This window comes from Hyla sarda, chromosome 5, assembly GCF_029499605.1.
Source record: "Hyla sarda isolate aHylSar1 chromosome 5, aHylSar1.hap1, whole genome shotgun sequence".
NCBI classification, from domain to species: domain Eukaryota; kingdom Metazoa; phylum Chordata; class Amphibia; order Anura; family Hylidae; genus Hyla; species Hyla sarda.
Window position 1 is genome coordinate 264,256,799 of NC_079193.1, and position 19,756 is coordinate 264,276,554.

A 19,756-nucleotide genomic window follows, 5' to 3' on the forward strand; every position below is an offset into this window, starting at 1 on the left:
TTTTTTTTTTTTTTTTACTTTTATTAAAACTTTTTTTTTTTATACACTTTATTAGACTTATAGGAGGAATCATTAGATTCCTCATACAGATGAATAGAGTTCCCCACTAGCCCACCAGGGAGCATTCACATGTCCCTTTAGACGCCGCTGTCAGCTTTGACAGTGGCGATCAAAAGGGTTAATAGCCAGCTGCGGTGATCGCCTCATGCTGGCTATTAGCGGCGTCCCCCGGCTACTGAGAACAGCCGGGGGCTGCAGAGTATGGAGCAGGCAGGAGTCCGGAGCCCGCTCCATACAACCCTCTGAGAGCTGCATGCCGGGCTATTATCGGCGGTGTGAAACTTGCGCCCCGTTCAGACGTGCGACCGCTCCTCCCCTCAGCTCTCCGAAGCTAGTGCTGGGGAGAGCGAAGGCAGAGGACGTAGGTCTGCACGGGGAGCAAAAAGCCGCGCCCCACTCATCTCCCCCACAGGTCTGCATTGCAGAAAGAAGGCAGAGCAGGGGAGATAGGACGTACACAGCTTCTCATCTCCCCCTGCTCTGCCTTCAGAGGACGCAAGTTTCCACAGCCGGGGGCTGCAGAGTATGGAGCGGGCACGAGTCGGGAGCCCGCTCCATACAGACTGCAGAGTTCCGCAGCGCTTGTCAGGTCCGGACCTGCTTGCCCGAAGCCGTGCTAAGGGCCGGAAAAATTCACCTGCCCGGTGCCCGAAACTGCTTGTCCCGGGCGTCGGGCAATAGGAATTCCACATCCCTGTGGTATCAATAAAAGGTACAGATCACAGCGCAAAACATGAGCCCTCATACTGCCGCTTATACGGAAAAATGAAAAAGGTCTTAAAAATAGGGGGATTTTAAACGTACTAATTTGGTTAAAAAGTTTGCGATTTTTTTTTTTAAGCGCAACAGTAATGGAAAAGTATGTTATCATGGGTATCATTTTAATTGTGTTGACCCAAAGAATATGTCATTTTTACCGTAAATTGTACTGCGAGAAAACGAAACCTTCCAAAATTGGCAATTTGGTCAGTATTCTTTTTAATTTCCCCACACAAATAGTATTTTTTTTGGTTGTGCCATACATTTTATGGTAAAATGAGTCATGTCACTACAACCGACAACTGGTCGCACAAAAAACAAGTCCGCATACTAGTCTGTGGATGAAAATATAAAAGAGTTATGATTTTTTGAAAGCGAGGAGGAAATAACGAAAACGTAAAAATAAAATTCTCCTTAAGGCCCAAATGGACCGAATCCTTAAGGGGTTAAAACAAGTGCTCAGCTCACATATCTGTGTGCAGGGAAGCTGGGTGACAGCTAGCAACAGCCATATTGGCGGTCACCAAAGTTTCACAAGCATACAGTCACGGCCGTAAGTGTTGGCACCCCTGAACTCTTTCAAGAAAAAAATGAAGTATTTCTCACAGAAAAGGATTGCAGTAACGCATGTTTTGCTATACACATGTTTATTCCCTTTGTGTGTACTGGAACTAAATCAAAAAAGGGAGGAAAAAAAGCAAATTGGACATAATGTCACACCAAACTCCAAAAATGGGCTGGACAAAATTATTGGCACACATTCAAAATTGTGGAAAAATAAGACTGTTTCAAGCATGTGATGCTCCTTTAACCCCTTAAGGACGCAGGTTGTATCCATACGCCCCTGTTTCCGAGTCCTTAAGGACTCAGGGCGTATGGGTACGCCCTGCGTTCTTCCGGCCCCTGCCACTCGCCGGGCAGGGACCGGGATGCCTGCTGATATCGTTCAGCAGGCATCCCGGCATATCGCCCAGGGGGGTCCTGAGGTCCCCCCATAGGCGTTCTTCCGGCCCCTGCCGCTCGCCGGGCAGGGAACGGGATGCCTGCTAATATCGTTCAGCAGGCATCCCGGCATATCGCCCAGGGGGGTCCTGAGGTCCCCCCATATCGGCGATCGCAGCAAATCGCCGGTCAATTCAGACCGGGGATTTGCTGCAATTCCGTTCCCCGCCGCTCGCCGGGCAGGGATCGGAGCCGGATGCCTGCTGAAATCATTCAGCAGGAATCCTGGCAGCGTGCCGAGGGGGATCCTTAGGATCCCCCATATCGGCGATCGCTGAAAATCGCCGGTAAATACTAACTGGCGGTCTGCTGCGGTTCTGGGTCACATGTGACCCGATGACCCGGATAATGATGATGATCGGTGGTGTAATATACTGTACTGAGGGGCAGCACTGTTCTACCCACCATTTTACAGAGATATGTTGTGCAGGATGGAGACCCGTGCTGCCATCTCTCCCCCTTGCCCCCTTTCTGTGGCCCCTTGGCACAGAAAGCAGTCAGGGAAAGCAGTAGATTAGGTAGGGACAGTCTGTAGGTGTCCGTGGGTCTGTAGCACCTTTAGCTGCGTGACCCCGGCCCTACAGGGTCGCTGCGGTCTGCCCCCAGCATTCTTTTGGGGGGCGCAGACTTTTTTCCTAAACGTGTGGCCGGGCCCTCTTAGCTATAAAAGAGCGGTCCGCCACAGTTAGCAAAAGCCCACCCGCTGCTAATCAGTCCCATAGTATTGATCAGCATTTTTTTTTGTGGTGCGGGCGCTTTTTCGGGTTAAAGCGGCTTTTTAAATTTTTTGCACCTATAGGCAGTCCGTGCAACCAGTAGCAGGCCTGTACTGTGTAGATGGACCATACCTGTGTGTGCGGCCTGCCCCACCGCTGTCAATGATTTATAACTGATCAGCTTTTTTTTTTTGGGTTCAGGCGGGTGCATTTTTTCGGGGTAAAACATTATTAAATTTTTTCGGGTATTTTGTGTGGGTGTCTGTGTACTTGCCACCAGCCACTGTTCTGGGCTGAGTGTCAGGACCCCCCACTGACTTCTGCGCCCCCTGCTGCCACTAAGCGCTAATCAGTGCGCACACCACTGATTAGGTAAATTATTTTTTTTTTGTGCAGGGTTTTTTGGGCTAGAAGTCTTTTTTTTTTTTTTTAAGTTTCTTTCTCTTTTAGTTTAGTTTAATTTTATATTTTTATATTTCTGTTCTTAGGGCAGGTTAGTTAGGTTAGGGCGGGTTAGGGAGGTATTATAACATCACACCACACAAATGTTTCCCCCCCACATTTATACATTTCACCCCCCCATTAGAGTAAGGAAATGGCCCGCAGGGCGCTTTCGGAAGAGGAGGCATAAGCCATACTTTCCTCCGACTCTGACAGCGTCTCAGAGGATGAGGAAGACCCCACCTTCCTTATTTCCTCGTCCTCATCATCATCTTCTGATGATGAGCCACCAAGGCGGCAGAGACACCGCCAAGCGAGGCAGAAAACCTCCTCTGCTCCTGACCCTGTGCACAATGCTAGTATGGGTCCCCCTGGCGCATATACTAGTCAAGCCCCCCAGCCAAGTTCACTGGTGCCCCGTACCAGCGAACTTATCTGGACTCAGCCAGCGGACCACGAGCCCATGATTCCTGAGTTTGTTGAAATCAAGATTGACATTGTCGGGTTCACTGAAATAGACTATTTCAGTTTTTTTTTCCAGTGACTACTTTGTCAATCTGATGGTTGACCAGACGAACCCGTACGCTCAACAGTTGGTCGCCGAAAACCCGGGCTCATTTTTACCTAGACCCAATGGATGGTACGCTGTCAATGCAGCCGAAATGAGGATCTTTTGGGGCCTCGTGCTGCATATGGGTCTAGTAAAAAAAAAACAGTGTCCGTCAATACTGGAGTGGGGACGTCCTTTACCAGACCCCACTTTACGGTATGGCCATGACACGTCCCGGTTCGAGGCCATTCGGAAATGTTTGCATTATGCTGATAATGCGGCATGTCCCCCCCCGAAGTGATCCCGCGTATGACCGCCTGTATAAAATCAGGCCAGTCATCAACCATTTCGGTGCCAAATTTTGGGAGGCCTATGTCCCAGGGAGGTCGCTATTAATGAGTCTCTCATCAGCTTTAAGGGGAGACTCAGCTTCCGGCAATACTTCCCTACCAAGCGAGCGCGGTATGGCGTGAAGATGTATAAACGTTGTGAGAGTACCTCAGGGTACACGTTTATAGTATATGAGGGACGAGATTCCCGTTTCCAACCCCCAGAATGTCCCCCACTCTGGGTGTTACTGGGAAAATCGTTTGGGGCCTTTTGCACCCATTGCTAGATAAAGGTTACCACCTTTACATGGATAACTTTTGTACTAGTATCCCTCTCTTCACATCCCTTGCCGCCAGATCCACAGTCGCTTGTGGGACAGTCCAGAAGAATCAAAGAGGCCTTCCGCCCCATCCCTTACACGCTCCTATCCCCCGCAGTGATTCCCATGCCTTTTCCCATGAAAACCTGTTGCTGGTCAGGTATAAGGACAATAGGGATGTCCTTATGCTCACCACAATTCATGGGAACGGCAGCACCCCTGTCCGAGGTACCGCGGGACCGGTCCTAAAGCCCGATTGTATTCTGGACTACAATCGGTATATGGGGGAGTTGATCTTTCTGATCAAGTCCTCAAGCCATATGATGCCATGCAGAAAACATGGGTATGGTACAAAGAAATTGCGGTCTACATGGTACAGGTTGCCATGTACAACTCTTTGTACTGTCCCAGTACGCTGGCAACACAGGGACATTCCTGCAGTTTCAAGAGGTAGTTCTAAAGGCCCTCATCTTTGGTGACCGCCAAGGAGCGGGTCAGTGCACCTGTGGAACTTTAGTGCCCTGATACATCCCGGCCAACACTTTCCAGGTGAGGTCCCCCACACTGAAAAGAAGGGATGATCCCACGAAAAAATGCAGAGGGTGTCACAGGAGGGGGATTCGGAAGGACACCAGCACTCAGTGTGACACTTACCCTGATCGTCCAGGCCTCTGCATTAAAAACTGCTTCAGGGAGTATAACACTTTCATGGAGCACTAATTCCCCTGAATTATACTCCAGAGTACATAGTCCTCCAAATTTTAAAACCAAACACCCCCCGACCCAAAAAAACCCCCCAAAAACCTATATCCCAATACCCCTGATAAAGTCATAGGACACAGAGTCAACAGCTTTGGGGGTTTGCAGCTGCCTCAAATGCGCAGCTCTCTCTCCCCACCTGAGCGGGGTGCACATTTGAGGTAACAGAATAGGGACGGCCACACACATCAAATTCCCAGAATGATTATTCAGAGCATAGGGTTTGGGGCGGGCATCATTTTTACTTTCGGCTATACTCTGGGTCCTCATTCTGGCAAATGGCATATCAGTATTAAAATTGCAATTTTCATTCCCCCCCCCCCCCCCCCATAGTACACTTCATCCATTCCTGGAAAATAAATTTAGGGAACACCCATCTGTTCCAAATCTCCACTTCACCCCTATACACCTTCCCTAGGGGGTGTACTGTTTGTAAAAAGCTCACATGTGGGTGTTCCTTTCATGTATTTTCCTATGAATGTATGCAACTGTTAGGTCCGTAACAAACATCGGCCTCAAATGCGAAGAGTTCTCGCTCATGAGCTCTGTGTCGTATTTCCAGGCGACAATTCAGAGTCACGTGTAAGTTGTTCCCAGAAAGATGAAGCAGAGCATAGGTTTCTGTAATTGTGTCACATGTGGGTGTTTCAATTTTGTATTTTCCTCTGAATGTATGTAACCGTCAGCTACTGATATGCCATACGCCTCAAACGCAAAAAGACCTCTATGACTTCTGAGCCTTGTTGTGCGCCCGCCCAACACAATACCCAATATGTGGATGTGTTTCCATAGTCAGGAGAAAAAGCCCTCCAAAATTTGTAACCCAATTTCTTCAATTACCCCTTGTGAAAATGTAAAAAATTGGGTAACCCCAGCACTTTAGTGTAAAAAATCAAATTTTTCATTTTACGGCCCACTGTTCAAAAAACCTGTCAAGTTTAAACACTCACTGTACCCCTTGTTACCTTCCTTGAGGGGTGTAGTTTCAAAATTGTGGTCACTTGCCGGGGTTTTTATTATTTTTTTTTTTTTCGATTTTACGTCAAAACCTCAACCATTGCAGTGCAAAGCACCACTATAGGACTCAAATCTCATCGGCGCTGTCTCACTCCTAAGCCCTGTTTTGCACCTGCATAGTGCTTTACCGCCATATATTGGGTATATCCTTATTCTGGAGAAATTGGGCTACAAATTTTGTGGAGCTTTTTTCCTCTTACTACTTGTGAAACTAAAAAAAATTGGGCTAATACCAGCAATTTAGTATAAAAAATCTAATTTTTAACTTTTATGGCCCACTGTTCAAAAAACCTGTGAGGTGTAAGTACTTACTGTAACCCTTGTTACGTTCCTGGAGGGGTCTAGTTTCCAAAATGGTGTGACATGTGGGGGTTTCTGCTGTTCTGGCACTATGGGAGGTTTGAAAATGCACATGACCCCTGACTTCAATTTCAGCAAAATTCTCTCTTCAAAAGACCAATGGCGCTCCGTCTGTTCTGAGACCTGTAGTGCGCCAGCAGAGCACTTAACATCCACATATGGGGCATTTTCTTAATTGGGAGAAATTGGGCTTCAAATTTTGGGGTCCATTTTCTCCAATTACCCCTTGTGAAAACGAAAAATTTGAGGTAACACCATCTTTTTTGTGTTAAATATCAAATTTTCCATTTTCACGTCCAACTTCAAGGCAAAATCATAAAACACCTGAGGTGTTAGGGCTCACTATACCCCTTGTTATGTTCCTTGAGGGGTGTAGTTTCCAAAATAGTATGCCATGTGTTTTTTTTGCGGTTCTAGCACCCTGGGGACTTTCTAAATGCAACATGCCCCCCAAAAACCATTTTAGCAAAATTCTCTCTCAAAAAGACTAATGGCGCTCCTTCTGTTCTGAGACCTGTAGTGTGTCAGTAGAACACTTAAAGGGGTTATCCAGGAAAAAACTTTTTTTTAACTATCAACTGGCTCCAGAAAGTTAAACAGATTTGTTAATTGCTTCTTTTAAAAAATCTTAATCCTTTCAGTACTCATGAGCTTCTGAAGTTGAGTTGTTCTTTTCTGTCTAAGTGCTCTCTGATGAAATAATAGAAGTAGTTTACTAATCTGTTTAACTTTCTGGAGCCAGTTGATATTTACATTTTTTTTCCCAGGATAACACCTTTAACATCCACATATGGGGCATTTTCTTAATCGGGAGAAATTGGGCTTCAAATTTTGGGGTCCATTTTCTCCAATTACCCCTTGTGAAAAAGAAAAATTTGGGGTAACACCATCATTTTAGTGTTAAAAATCAAATTTTCCATTTTCACATCCAACTTCAACGCAAAGTCGTCAAACATGGCCCCCAAAAACCATGACAGCAAGATTTGTTTAAAAAAATTCCAGTTTCTCTTTCCCTCTTGAGCCATGTTGTGAGCGCGCAGAGCACTTTATGTCAACATATGAGGTATTTCCATACTCAAGAGAAATTGGGCTACACATTTTGGGGGGCTTTTTTACCTAATACCACTTTTAAAAAGGAAAAAAGTGGTTGATTTTTCTCCTCCACTTTGCTGCTATTATTGTGAAACACCTAAAGTGTTAAATGTTCTTAGTGTGTTTTTGAATCCTTTGAGGGTTGTAGTTTCTATAATGGGGTCATTTAAGGGGTATTTCTCACAGAAAGGCACCTCAAATCCACTTCAAACTTAACTAGTCCCTAAAAATTTCAGATTTTGAAATTTTTGTGAAAATTTCGAAAATTGCTGCTATACTTTAAAGCCCTCTAATGTCTTCAAAAAGTAAAAACATGTCAACTTTATGATGTCAACACAAAGTAGACATATTGTATTTGTGAATAAATATAACATTTATTTGGAATATCCATTTTCCTTACAAGCAGAGCGTTTCAAAGTTACAAAAATGTGAAATTTTCTATTTTTTCATCAAATGTTTGCATTTTTCACATAGAAATTATGCAAGCATCGACAAAAATTTACCACTAACATAAAGTAGAATATGTCACGAAAAAACGATCTCGGAATCAGAATAATCTGTAAAAGCATCTCAGAGTTATTAATGCATAAAGTGACAGTGGTCAGAATTGCAAAAAAGTGCTGAGTCCTTAAGGGGTTACACTCACCTGGGGCAAGTAACAGGTGCGGGCAATATAAAAAAAAAAAAAAAAAAATATATAAATAAACACACCTGAAAGACTATGAAAAGGAGAGACGCTCACTTAAAAGTCTATGCATTGTGTGTCTGTGTGTGTCACACTAAGCATGGACAACAGAAAGAGGAGAAGAGAACTGTCTGAGGACTTGAGAACCAAAATTGTGGAAAAATATTGTCAGGAACCGGACTGGTATGCGGGTAGGATACGGGTAGTGGATCCTCTGTGTCAGTGAGGGGATGATGTGGGCCGTACCAGGGTACCGGTTCTAAGAAGTTACTGGTTTTCACCAGAGCCCGTCGCAAGGCGGGATTGGACTTGCTGCGGCGGTAACTCCCAGGTCGTATCCCCTGCTAGCGACTCGACCTCACTGACAGCTGAGATAGGCGTGGTACACAAGGACAAAGCGAAGGCAAGGTCGGACGTAGCAAGAGGTCAAGGCAGGCGGCAAAGGTTCGTAGTCAGGGGCAACGGCAAAGGGTCTGGATATACAGGCTAGGGATACACACAAAATGCTTTCTCAGGGCACTAGGGCAACAAGATCCGGTGGGGACAGGAAGGGAAGTGGGTTTTTATATGTTTTGTACTGATTGGACCAGGCACCAATTAGTGGTGCACTGGCCCTTTAAATTTCATAGAGCCCGCGCGCGCCCTAGAGAGCAGGGCCACGCGCGCCGGGACGGAAGTGAAGGGGAATGCGACTGGTAAGTGACAAGGGATGCGATCCGTGAGCGGGCACGTCCCGTGCCGAGGATCGCGTCCCCTCCAGTGACAGAGGAGCAGCGGTGCCGACCGGAGCTCTGCAAGCAGAGGGACACCGCGAGAGCTCCGGGGATGCAGCGGGACCCGGAGCGCTCGGTGTTACAAATATCAACAATTTCAAGGTTACACGTCCACCTCCAGAGATCTAGATTTGCCTTTGTCCACAGTGTGCAACATTATCGAGAAGTTTGCAACCCTTGGCACTGTAGCTAATCTCCCTGGGCGTGGACGGAAGAGAAAAATTTATGAAAGGTGTCAACACAGGATAGTCCGGATGGTGGATAAGCAGCCCCAAACAAGTCCCAAAGATATTTAAGCTGTCCTGCAGGCTCAAGGAGCATCAGTGTAAGCGCAAACTATCTGTTGACACTGACATGGCAGGAGACCCAGGAGAACCCCACTGCTGACACAGAGACATAAAAAAGCAAGACTACATTTTGCCAAAATGAACTTGAGTAAGCCAAAATCCTTTTGGGAAAACGTCTTGTGGACAGATGAGACCAAGGCAGAGCTTTTTGGTAAAGCACCTCATTCTACTGTTTACCAAAAACGTAATGAGGCCTACAAAGAAAAGAACACAGTACCTACAGTGAAATATGGTGGAGGTTCAAGGATGTTTTGGGGTTCTTCTGCTGCCTCTGGCAATGGGTGCCTTGAATGTGTGCAAGGCATCATAAAATCTGAGGATTACCAATGGATTTTGGGTCGCACTGTACAGCCCAGTGTCAGAAAGCTGGGTTTGCGCCAGAAATCTTGGGGTCTTCCAGCAGGACAATGACCCCAAACATGTCAAAAAGCACCCAGAAGTGGATGGCAACAAAGCACTGGAGAGTTCTGAAGTGGCCAGCAATGAGTCCAGATCTAAATCCCATTGATCACCTGTGGTGAGATCTTAAAATTGCTGTTGGGAAAAGGTGCCCTTCCAATAAGAGAGACCTGGAGCAGTTTGCAAAGGAAGAGTAGTCCAACATTCCTGCTGAGAGGTGTAAGAAGCTTATTGATGGTTATAGGAAGCAACTGATTTCAGTTATTTTGTCCAAAGGGTGTGCAATCAAATATTAAGTTAAGGGTGCCAATTATTTTGTCCAGACCATTTTTGGAGTTTGGTGTGACATTATGGCCAATTTGCTTTTTTTCTTCCCTTTTTAAACGTTCCAATACATACAAAGGGAATAAACATGTGCATAGCAAAACGTGTGTTACTGCAATCCTTTTCTGTAAAAAATACTTAATTTTCTTGAAAAATTTACGGCATGGCTGTATAAGGACTCAACAGAACTTGATTTGAGAATTGGAGATAAGAATCTGAAAGATTTGTTAAATTATAACTGACAGATTGAAGGTGCGAATAAAGAGGAAAAAGCATGTAAGAGACAATAGCAAGATACACACAGATGCTTGGAAAGCTGTTAAAAATTGTGAGGGGAGGAGCAACCCTTAGGACCTCCACTCTCCTCTGCATGTGGACACTACAGTAATTCACTTTGCTGCCACAGATCATGTCCCCAAGTGTAGCATTGCTTCTCTAGTATGTGCAGCCTTCTATCTAGTTGAAAAGAATATTGGGCAATCTAGTCCCTCCTCTTCACTTCATCCCTGTGTCCTGATTTATCAGCATAAGTACTAAAGGCAGCTAGTGACCCCACAAAGTACTGCTGCAAATAAGTCTACTAGGACACAGGCAGATACAAAGTTTTTGTACTCTGCTATCTTTGGCAGCTCCATTTACAATAAATGTGACTTGTTTAATCAAGGGGAAATGAGAAATAGGCACGGTTTTGTGAAAAAGTAGATGAGGCCCAAAATGCCTAACTTTTTTGCACAGGATTCTGATGCATCACCCTGTGATACATTTGATGACACTGAAGACTGTCTGTCTTAGTTTGCACTATCCTAAGAATTAGACATTGTAAAGTAAATTCCCTCTTAATGGTCTATTCACACGTACAGATTTGATGCGCAGGATTTTCCGCTGCAGATTGCAATGTAAACTGAATGACTGAAGATAGCTTAAAATCCTGCGCATCAAATCTGCGCAGAATACTGTACGTGTGAATAGACCCCAAGTGTTTACATTTTATTTTTTTTTACTTCAAAACTGAAGAGCATAGAGAAGAACTGCAGTACATAAAAAGCTTTTCTGCAACATAAATTGACATGCTGTGGATTTCAAATTCACACTAAAAGGTAAATTTCTTAAAATCCTATTAACATTTCTGGCAGCAAATACTCCATGTGTGGCCATACCCTAAACATGGCACTGTCTGCTACAAAAGAGTTTATGAAATCAAATGTATGGGTTAAGCTGGAACTCAATTGGGGAGATCAAAACCAGTACAGAGGAAAAGTTGAACAGTTGCCCATAGCAACCAATCAGATTGCTGCTTTTATTTTTCAGAGGCATTTAAAAAAATGATGTTATAGGCAACTGGTCAACTTTTCCTCTGTGGAAATGTGGAGCTCCATTAAAAAGGGATTACGTGGTTGAGAGGCTGCACAAAAACATAAGATGATCGTGTGCCATCAGTAATGAATAACATTTTAATATCTTGCAGCCAGATTGATAAATATTGGTTTGTCTGATGCTTGGAGAAAACAACCTACTTGAATGCATAGTGCCTAAAGTAAAGAGCTGGTGAAAGAGGGTGCAGGGATTTTTTTTTAGGTTTAGGCTGGATAATGGTAGAAGGATTTTGTAGGTTTAGGCTAGGCCCCAGTGATGGGTAATGTTGATGCTGGAGTATTTAAAAGTGTTTAAGACAACTAACTGAAAGACTCCAACTTTGTGGCAATTGTTTGGAAAAAAGTCCTTTTCAGTATCATTGTATGCAGTGAAGAAAAAGTGGTCCACAAAAGGATTACAAAGTCCTGCCTTTAATTCCAATGAACATTGTGGGGATAATTTGGAACGCTGACAGTGAGTCAAGCCTTCTCATCCAATTTTAGTTCCTGATTACAGAAATTCCCACAAACACACTTAGAACTCCTGTGCACAGTCTTCTCAGTAGAGTTGAGATTTTAGAGCCACAAAAGAGTGCCCAATGCTCATGTTTATGGAAGGCCACATCTGACAAGGTTATATATACAGGTGTGATTGTCAGGTGTTCACATACCTTTGGGCTTGATAATGTATAAAGCTCAAAGGGTTAGAAACTCACCTTTCCCAAGACATCCTTTCTACCTTTGGGAAATTGAGACAGGGAACATTTCCGTCTAGGTTTATTAAACAAGGTATCTGCTTCTTTCATCTTCTTGTTTATGAGGTTATTAATGTTTTCTACCTGTAGATTAAAGGAAAAAAGAAACTTAATGACAACATTCTGGAATGTGGCAGTGACACAGACACATATGTATTAATATATTATATTACCACCTAAAACATTAGATGTGTTACCTGGTTTTTCAGAGACAAATCAATTTTCTTTTTCTTTAATTCATTCTTTAAGTGCATTTCTTTGTTCCTGGCTTCTTCTGACTGACCTGAAAACCACACAAAAAAACAGAATTTAACTGTATTTTTTGATATACATGACACACTAGCAAGAAAGAAAAAATAAAAATATAGTTTGCATTCAGGGTGGTTCAGAATAGCCAGTTGCCCCATGATTGTTTCCTTAATGATTGGCCAAAGCACTCAAAGCTCTCTGCTTGATCACTAAGAATACTGTGCAGCAATTCACATCTGCACACTTCTCTCCATCCTCCTGCTCTGCATTGATCTGTATGATAATTGCCAAGCAGAAGACCCTGTATGTTATGGCCTCACCGCCTTTGGATTACTGGAAACATCCAGCACTAGGGTAGAGTTTCTAATGGTACAGTCAGTAGTGATGCACTGGCTTGGAGGAGAGTCTGCAGGTACAGGGAGAAAAAGGTTGGGAATGTAGAATAGAAGAGTAGGAGTACACAAGAAAATTAATTTCATCTCACCTGGCCACACCTAACAGAACCAAGGCCCTTCCCCTCCTACAATATTACTGCTTTCCAATACTACACAGCAGCTCTTGTTGAACTGGAGACATTTTGGATATGTAATGCAATTCCCCTTATATACCTAATACTGGATGTAAATGACGATTAAAGGATAAGTAACTTTAGTTGGGTATTTTAGCCTAGTATTGTTGGGTTTTAAATTTACTTGGATCACAATAACCTGTTCATGAATAGGCTCCTAGTGCATAAAACATGTTTACAAACTTACATTTCATTTCTTTGATCAGTTGATTTGTTGCATCAAATAAACATCTATAAGCCTTCACGGACTCCATTAACTTGTCTTTTTCCTTTGTAAGCTGTGCCATCTGCTGCTGTTTTTTAAAATCTTGAAAAGAAAAGTAAGAAGTGATCAACCAATAAAAGGACTATAAAAGTTCTACAACGTGTGGTGGGTGGGATGTTTAATAATAGAAGTGTCCTTTTCTCAGAAAATAGGAACCACTAGTTAATAGTGTTAAGCTTTTCTTGTACAGGCTACAGTCCTCCTTCAGACACAGCTTTAAAACACAAAAATCCTTGGATTTGTAGTACAACTCGCCCTTTAAATCTCCTGTTCCAAACAAGGAAGGGCATTTTATGGGGTTGGTTAACTAATGTCCACTTTGAAGTCCCCGTGTCAGCTGCCTATATACATCAGTGGTTGCAGTGTCTACCAACTGATGAGTTTTTAACCCCTTAAGGACGCAGGGTTTTTCCACTTTCGTTTTTCCTCATCACCTTCTAAAAATCATAACACTTTAAATTTTGCACCTATAGACTCATATGAGGGCTTATTTTTTGCACCACCAATTGTACTTTGTAATGACAATCATTTCACCACAAAATTTACCGCAAAACCAGAAAAATATTTGTGGGGCAAAACGGGGAAAAACCCCACCATTTTGTAAATTTTGGGGGCATCTGATTCTACGCAGTGCACTTTTAAGTAATAATGACACCATCTCTTTATTATGTAGGTCCATACAGTAACAAGGAAACCTAATTTTTATAGGTTTGATTTTATTTTACTACCGTATATACTCGAGTATAAGCCGACCCGAGTATAAGCCGAGACCCCTAATTTCAACCCAAAATCCCAGGAAAAGTTATTGACTCGAGTATAAGCCTAGGGTGGGAAATACCTCATCCCCCCCTGTCATCATCCAGACCCGTCATTAACATCCTCATCATCCCCTTGTCATCATCCCACACATCCCCCCTTCATCATCCCCTTGTCATCATCCCACACATCCCCTTATCATCCCACACATCCCCCCTTCATCATCCCCTTGTCATCATCCCACACATCCCCTTATCATCCCACACATCCCCCCTTCATCATCCCCTTGTCATCATCCCACACATCCCCCCTTCATCATCCCCTTGTCATCATCCCACACATCCCCTTATCCCACACATCCCCCCCTTCATCATCCCCTTGTCATCATCCCACACATCCCCTTATCCCACACATCCCCCCTTCATCATCCCCTTGTCATCATCCCACACATCCCCCCTTCATCATCCCCTTGTCATCATCCCACACATCCCCTTATCATCCCACACATCCCCCCTTCATCATCCCCTTGTAATCATCCCACACCCCCCCCCTTCATCATCCCCACCCCCCTTCATCATCCCCACACCCCCCCCCTTCATCATCCTCTTCTCATCATTCGCCCTCAGTGGTCTTCAACCTGCGGACCTCCAGAGGTTTCAAAACTACAACTCCCAGCAAGCCCGGGCAGCCATCGGCTGTCCGGTCTTGCTGGGAGTTGTAGTTTTGAAACCTCCGGAGGTCCGCAGGTTGAAGACCACTGCGGCCTTCAACATGCGGACCTCCAGAGGTTTCAAAACTACAACTCCCAGCAAGCCCGGGCAGCCATCGGCTGTCCGGGCTTGCTGGGAGTTGTAGTTTTGAAACCTCCGGAGGTCCGCAGGTTGAAGACCACTGCGGCCTTCAACATCATCCAGCCCCCTCTCACCCCCTTTAGTTCTGAGTACTCACCTCCGCTCGGCGCTGGTCCGGTCCTGCAGGGCTGTCCGGTAAGGAGGTGGTCCGGTGAGGAGGTGGTCCGGGCTGCTATCTTCACCGGGGGCGCCTCTTCTCCGCGCTTCCGGCCCGGAATAGAGCCGTTGCCTTGACAACGACGTATCTGCGTCGTTGTCAAGGCAACGTGACTATTCTGAGGCCGGGCCCGAAGCGCTTAGAAGAGGCCTCCCCGGTGAAGATAGCAGCCCGGACCACCTCCTCACCGGACCACCTCCTTACCGGACAGCCCTGCAGGACCGGACCAGCGCCGAGCGGAGGTGAGTACTCAGAACTAAAGGGGGTGAGAGGGGGCTGGATGATGTTGAAGGCCGCAGTGGTCTTCAACCTGCGGACCTCCGGAGGTTTCAAAACTACAACTCCCAGCAAGCCCGGACAGCCGATGGCTGCCCTGGCTTGCTGGGAGTTGTAGTTTTGAAACCTCTGGAAGTCCGCAGGTTGAAGACCACTGCGGGTGGGGGAGTTCACTCGAGTATAAGCCGAGGGGGGTGTTTTCAGCACGAAAAATCGTGCTGAAAAACTCGGCTTATACTCGAGTATATACGGTACTTAAAAATAAATTAGAACTACATGCACCAAAATTAGTATGTGTAAAATTGTCATATTCTGACCCCTATAACTTTTTCATTTTTCCATATATAGAGATGTATGAGGCAGTCATGTATATTTTATCGTTCAAAGTAAGTTTATTAGCATAAAGGAAAGAAAATAAGGTAAAACCAAAAAAGTGGAGCAAGTATTAGAATAAATATGTAAATTAATTTGGTGTAAACAAAATAAAAAGAATAAGGAGAGGGAAAGGGAGCAAACCCCCCCCCCCCCCCCCAAAAAAAAAAAGAAAAAAAAAAGGAAATAAATAAAAAAAGAGATGAGTAACCTTACAAACCTCAGCATGGGCTGAAAAAAGCCTTATACATAAAGGGTATACAAAAGGAAAGCCAGGGCGCAAAGAGGAGCAAAATTGCAACCGTGGCCGCCAGGTGTCACAAAATTTGTGGGTTATGTTAATCTGCCCTGAGTTCTTCTATTCTGAAGAAAAATGTGAACTTCACCTTCAAAATCAATGTGCATAGATTGAGTGGACTACCTCCAAAGCCTTGAAATGATTTGCTTCAAAAGTAACTGAGCAGGGTTGTTTATTTTAGGGATTTGACTAGGAAACACTGACAAGAAGGCAATTTCCAGCGTTATCTCTATAGAAATCTGACAGATATTCCCATACACATCGGCAATCTCTCGCCAGAGAACAAGTGGTGTCAAACATCAACAGACAAACACGTAGCTGATAAATGAAAGTTGGGATATGCCGGGGGCGTGGCCTGGCAGCCGGACTGAATGGCCGTGTAGTTGCTGTGCTCCGCAGTAAAGTGCCCTAATCAGCGACCTCACAGCATTTACCAGAGCCTTAACAGCACCCACGGGTGAGAGAACCTTTGCCCACCATGCCAGGGCGCAGGAAAAAGGTTGTTAAGCATGACAAGCTGGCTAAATTCTACTTTTCACAGCGGCGATCCCAGTCCCAAGATGGCGCCGACGGAGAACGAAACCCAGCACACCGCTCGCCATTGCCAGCGCAAGTCCTACCTGCTCTGCAGCGACGCTCCACATCTGACCCGGAGCTCCGGAGTTTTCTCCCGCACGTCGCAGCTGACCTGCCGCCCTCTGCTCCTTCCTCCCCCGGCTCTTCACAGCGCTGTGGATCACAGGTAGTGTCGGCTCTCCCCTCACCCACGCTTCCCTGCTTGCAAGCTCAGAGGGAGTCTTCTCAGTCCAGCCACTTCACCCAGCAGCGTCAACGCAGCTCCCCTCTGCCTAACCTTCCTCCCCTGTCTGACTGGGACTCTGCTGCTGCTCTCCCACCTGATGAGGAAAATGAGCTGCATTCACTGCCTGTCACTGACACTGCTCTTACAGATACCCAAATGAAGCATTTAACCCTTTACATGCCACTGTGGAGGGTCTAGGTGCTAGAATTGATCATATTGAGAATAAACTGGGAGAGTTTGCCACCTCTCACAAAGTCATTGACTCTCACAACGAAGCAGAAGATGATATTGCCGCCCTAAAAGCAAAAGTTGCCGACCTGGAAGACCGCAGTAGGCGCAACAATATCAAACTACGCGGCATCCCAGAAAGTGTGGCCCCTGCAGAAATTCCTACCTATGTCCGCTCTCTTATAAAAGCTGCACTGCCCTCGTGCTCCCCAACAGAGCTTGAAATAGATCGGGCGCACAGAGTACCTCGACCTCAACATCTAGATGATTCTATCCCCAGGGACGTCTTGGCGAGGGTGCACTTTTTTACAGTGAAGGAGAAGCTGTTGAATTTCGCCCGCACCAACGGGGGCCTGCCAGCTCCCTACCATCAAGTGGCCCTCTACACCGACCTCTCGGCGGCCACGCTACAACTGGCAGGGATCTCAACCCGATTACCTCTGCCCTACGCTCAGCAAATGTTCAGTATAGATGGGGCTTTCCGGTACGTCTCCTAATCCGGCGTGATGACAAGATCCACCTGGTCCGGACTCCAGCAGAAGGGGAGACTCTCCTGAAGAAATGGAACTTACCTGTGGACTTACCTAAAGGACCACCCCGCCCGTCCTTGCGCAAATCTCGAGATGACTGGTCTATAGCTCACTGACTCTGGTCCCATTAACCTTTGACCTTATTATGGGCTCCTCGGCTGTTAGGTTTGGTCTGGCTTCGGCATGGACATAACCCCCACTCAGGAAGATAGGCTTCGGCCTTCCTCTATGATATCCTTTTACAGTTTACTAGTTTGCTGGTTTGCATTGTATGTTATATGTTATGTGTATGTACAATGTGAGTAGGTACACTAATCTTTTGTCCTTGCAGCAGTGTCCGCTAATTGATGACCCGGGTGCTCTGGCTGGGAGGCGCTTGTGGTCAACCCCTTATGTACTAATGCTTTATACGATCATGCTTTTTATACTGCTCCATGGTACTTAAAATGGTCAGTATCAATGTTAACGGTCTTAACAGCTCTCATAAAAGAGCCTATCTCTGGAGGGAAGCGTTATCCTTAGGAACTGATATCATTAGTGCACAAGAGACACATTTGCTAGAGAAGGATGCATTCAGACTATCCCACGCATCCTACCCGCACATCTTCCACTCGCACCACACAACTAAAACTAGAGGAGTGATGTTGGCGATTAGGAACACGGTGGCCTTTACCATGTCTGACATAGTTTGTGACCCTCGGGGGCGCTACATCATCCTTTCCTGCACCATAAATCGCATACCATATACCTTAGTGGCACTGTACGCCCCCAACTTAGGCCAACACCGCTTCCTCCGTTCCACATTACGAGTTGCCAATCGCATAAAAGGGGGACCCTTAGTCATCTGTGGGGACTTCAATTTAGTAGTAGACCCATCCCTAGATTCCACTTCCACTGCCCGAGTGTCCCCCCCGTCACTGTCTCACCTGCTATGGTCTGAAGAAATTTACGACACGTGGCGAATTCAACATCCAACCGAAAGGGAGTTCACTCATCACTCTTTGACACACAACACGTACTCCCGGCTGGACATGTTCCTGGTGGGACGTTCTCTGCTTCCTCAACTGTTAATGTCTACCATTGAAACCATCAAGTGGTCAGACCATGCGGCTTTATCTATTTCACTGCAGGAAAACTTCAACACTTCTCCTTCTTACCTGTGGAGAGCTAGCCCCTTCTTACTGTCCCACCCGGAGCATGCCCAGCAATTACGGAAGGAGCTTACTGACTACTTTTCGACTAACACATCCCCTGAGGTTGATGCATTTACCCTGTGGAATTGCCACAAAGCCTATGTGAGGTTTTTTTTCATTAAATATGGTTCCCTGAGCAAAAAGAAGAGGGCAGCACATTTAGATGAGGTTTTAAGTAAGCTGAGAGCTCTAGTCGCAAAACAAATCCTGCCCATCGCCTGATTTAGCATCTCAGATTTCCACTCAACGTCAGGAACTTAGAAGACTTCTCTTATTCCAATATGAGAAAAACCTTAGAAGAACAAAAGCGAAATTTTATTCTCAAAATGACAAAGCAGGGAAACTGTTAGCATCCCGTTTAAAATCCAGACACACCAAGTCCCGCATTGCACACTTAATACACCCTACTTCTGGCTCCACTTGCTATACCCCAGAAGGGATAGCTGAGTGCTTCCAGGCTTTCTACTCTTCATTGTATAATCTACAAGACTCCATTCCCTCCCCGCCACGACTAGAGGAATCTATAGACTCTTTTCTTTCCGGTATGCAATTACCAAAGCTTTCTGAGCAACAGCGGAACACACTTAATCTCCCCATTACACTGACTGAGGTAGTGAAAAGGATAAAATCCATCCCACCCCAAAAGGCCCCAGGGCCCGACGGGTTTATTAATTTATATTATAAAACCTTTTGTGATGATATATCACCACACCTTCGAAATTTTTGTCAAACGGCCCTTAACAGAGGGGCTTTCCCTAAAGAAAACCTTCAGGCTTTGATAGTAACGCTCCCCAAACCAGGGAAATCTCAGGATATCCCCCAAAATTATAGGCCCATTTCCCTACTCAATCAAGATCTAAAAATTTTCGCCAAATTAATTGCCTCGCGCTTGGCGACGGTGCTGCCTTCCCTGATTAACACTGATCAGTCTGGCTTTGTGCCAGGCCGCCAAGCAGCAGACAACACTAGACGTCTGTTAAACGTCTTTTACCATATTGAGAAGACCCGCACCCCTGCCTTGGTCCTTGAACTCGATGCCGAGAAGGCGTTTGACAGGCTCCGCTGGTCGTATGCCTTCTCGGTGTTACGGCATTTGGGCTTTAATGGCCCCATTATGCAAGCAATTATGTCGCTCTATGTCTGCCCCACGGCTAGAATATTTACTAATGGA

General features: G+C 45.4%; 1 protein-coding gene across 2 annotated transcripts in view; it reads right to left on the reverse strand.

Annotated features, from left to right (window-relative positions):
* Positions 1 to 19,756, reverse strand: part of SMCHD1 (structural maintenance of chromosomes flexible hinge domain containing 1) — a 449,735-nt gene that overhangs the window by 82,157 nt on the left and 347,822 nt on the right. For both annotated transcript variants that reach the window (XM_056521656.1, XM_056521657.1), the window contains exons 39-41: positions 13,045 to 13,164; positions 12,238 to 12,323; positions 12,002 to 12,124 (exon numbers count right to left, since the gene is read on the reverse strand). In XM_056521656.1, the coding sequence (XP_056377631.1) occupies positions 12,002 to 12,124; positions 12,238 to 12,323; positions 13,045 to 13,164 (329 nt within the window). The remainder of the gene's footprint in view (positions 1 to 12,001; positions 12,125 to 12,237; positions 12,324 to 13,044; positions 13,165 to 19,756) is intronic.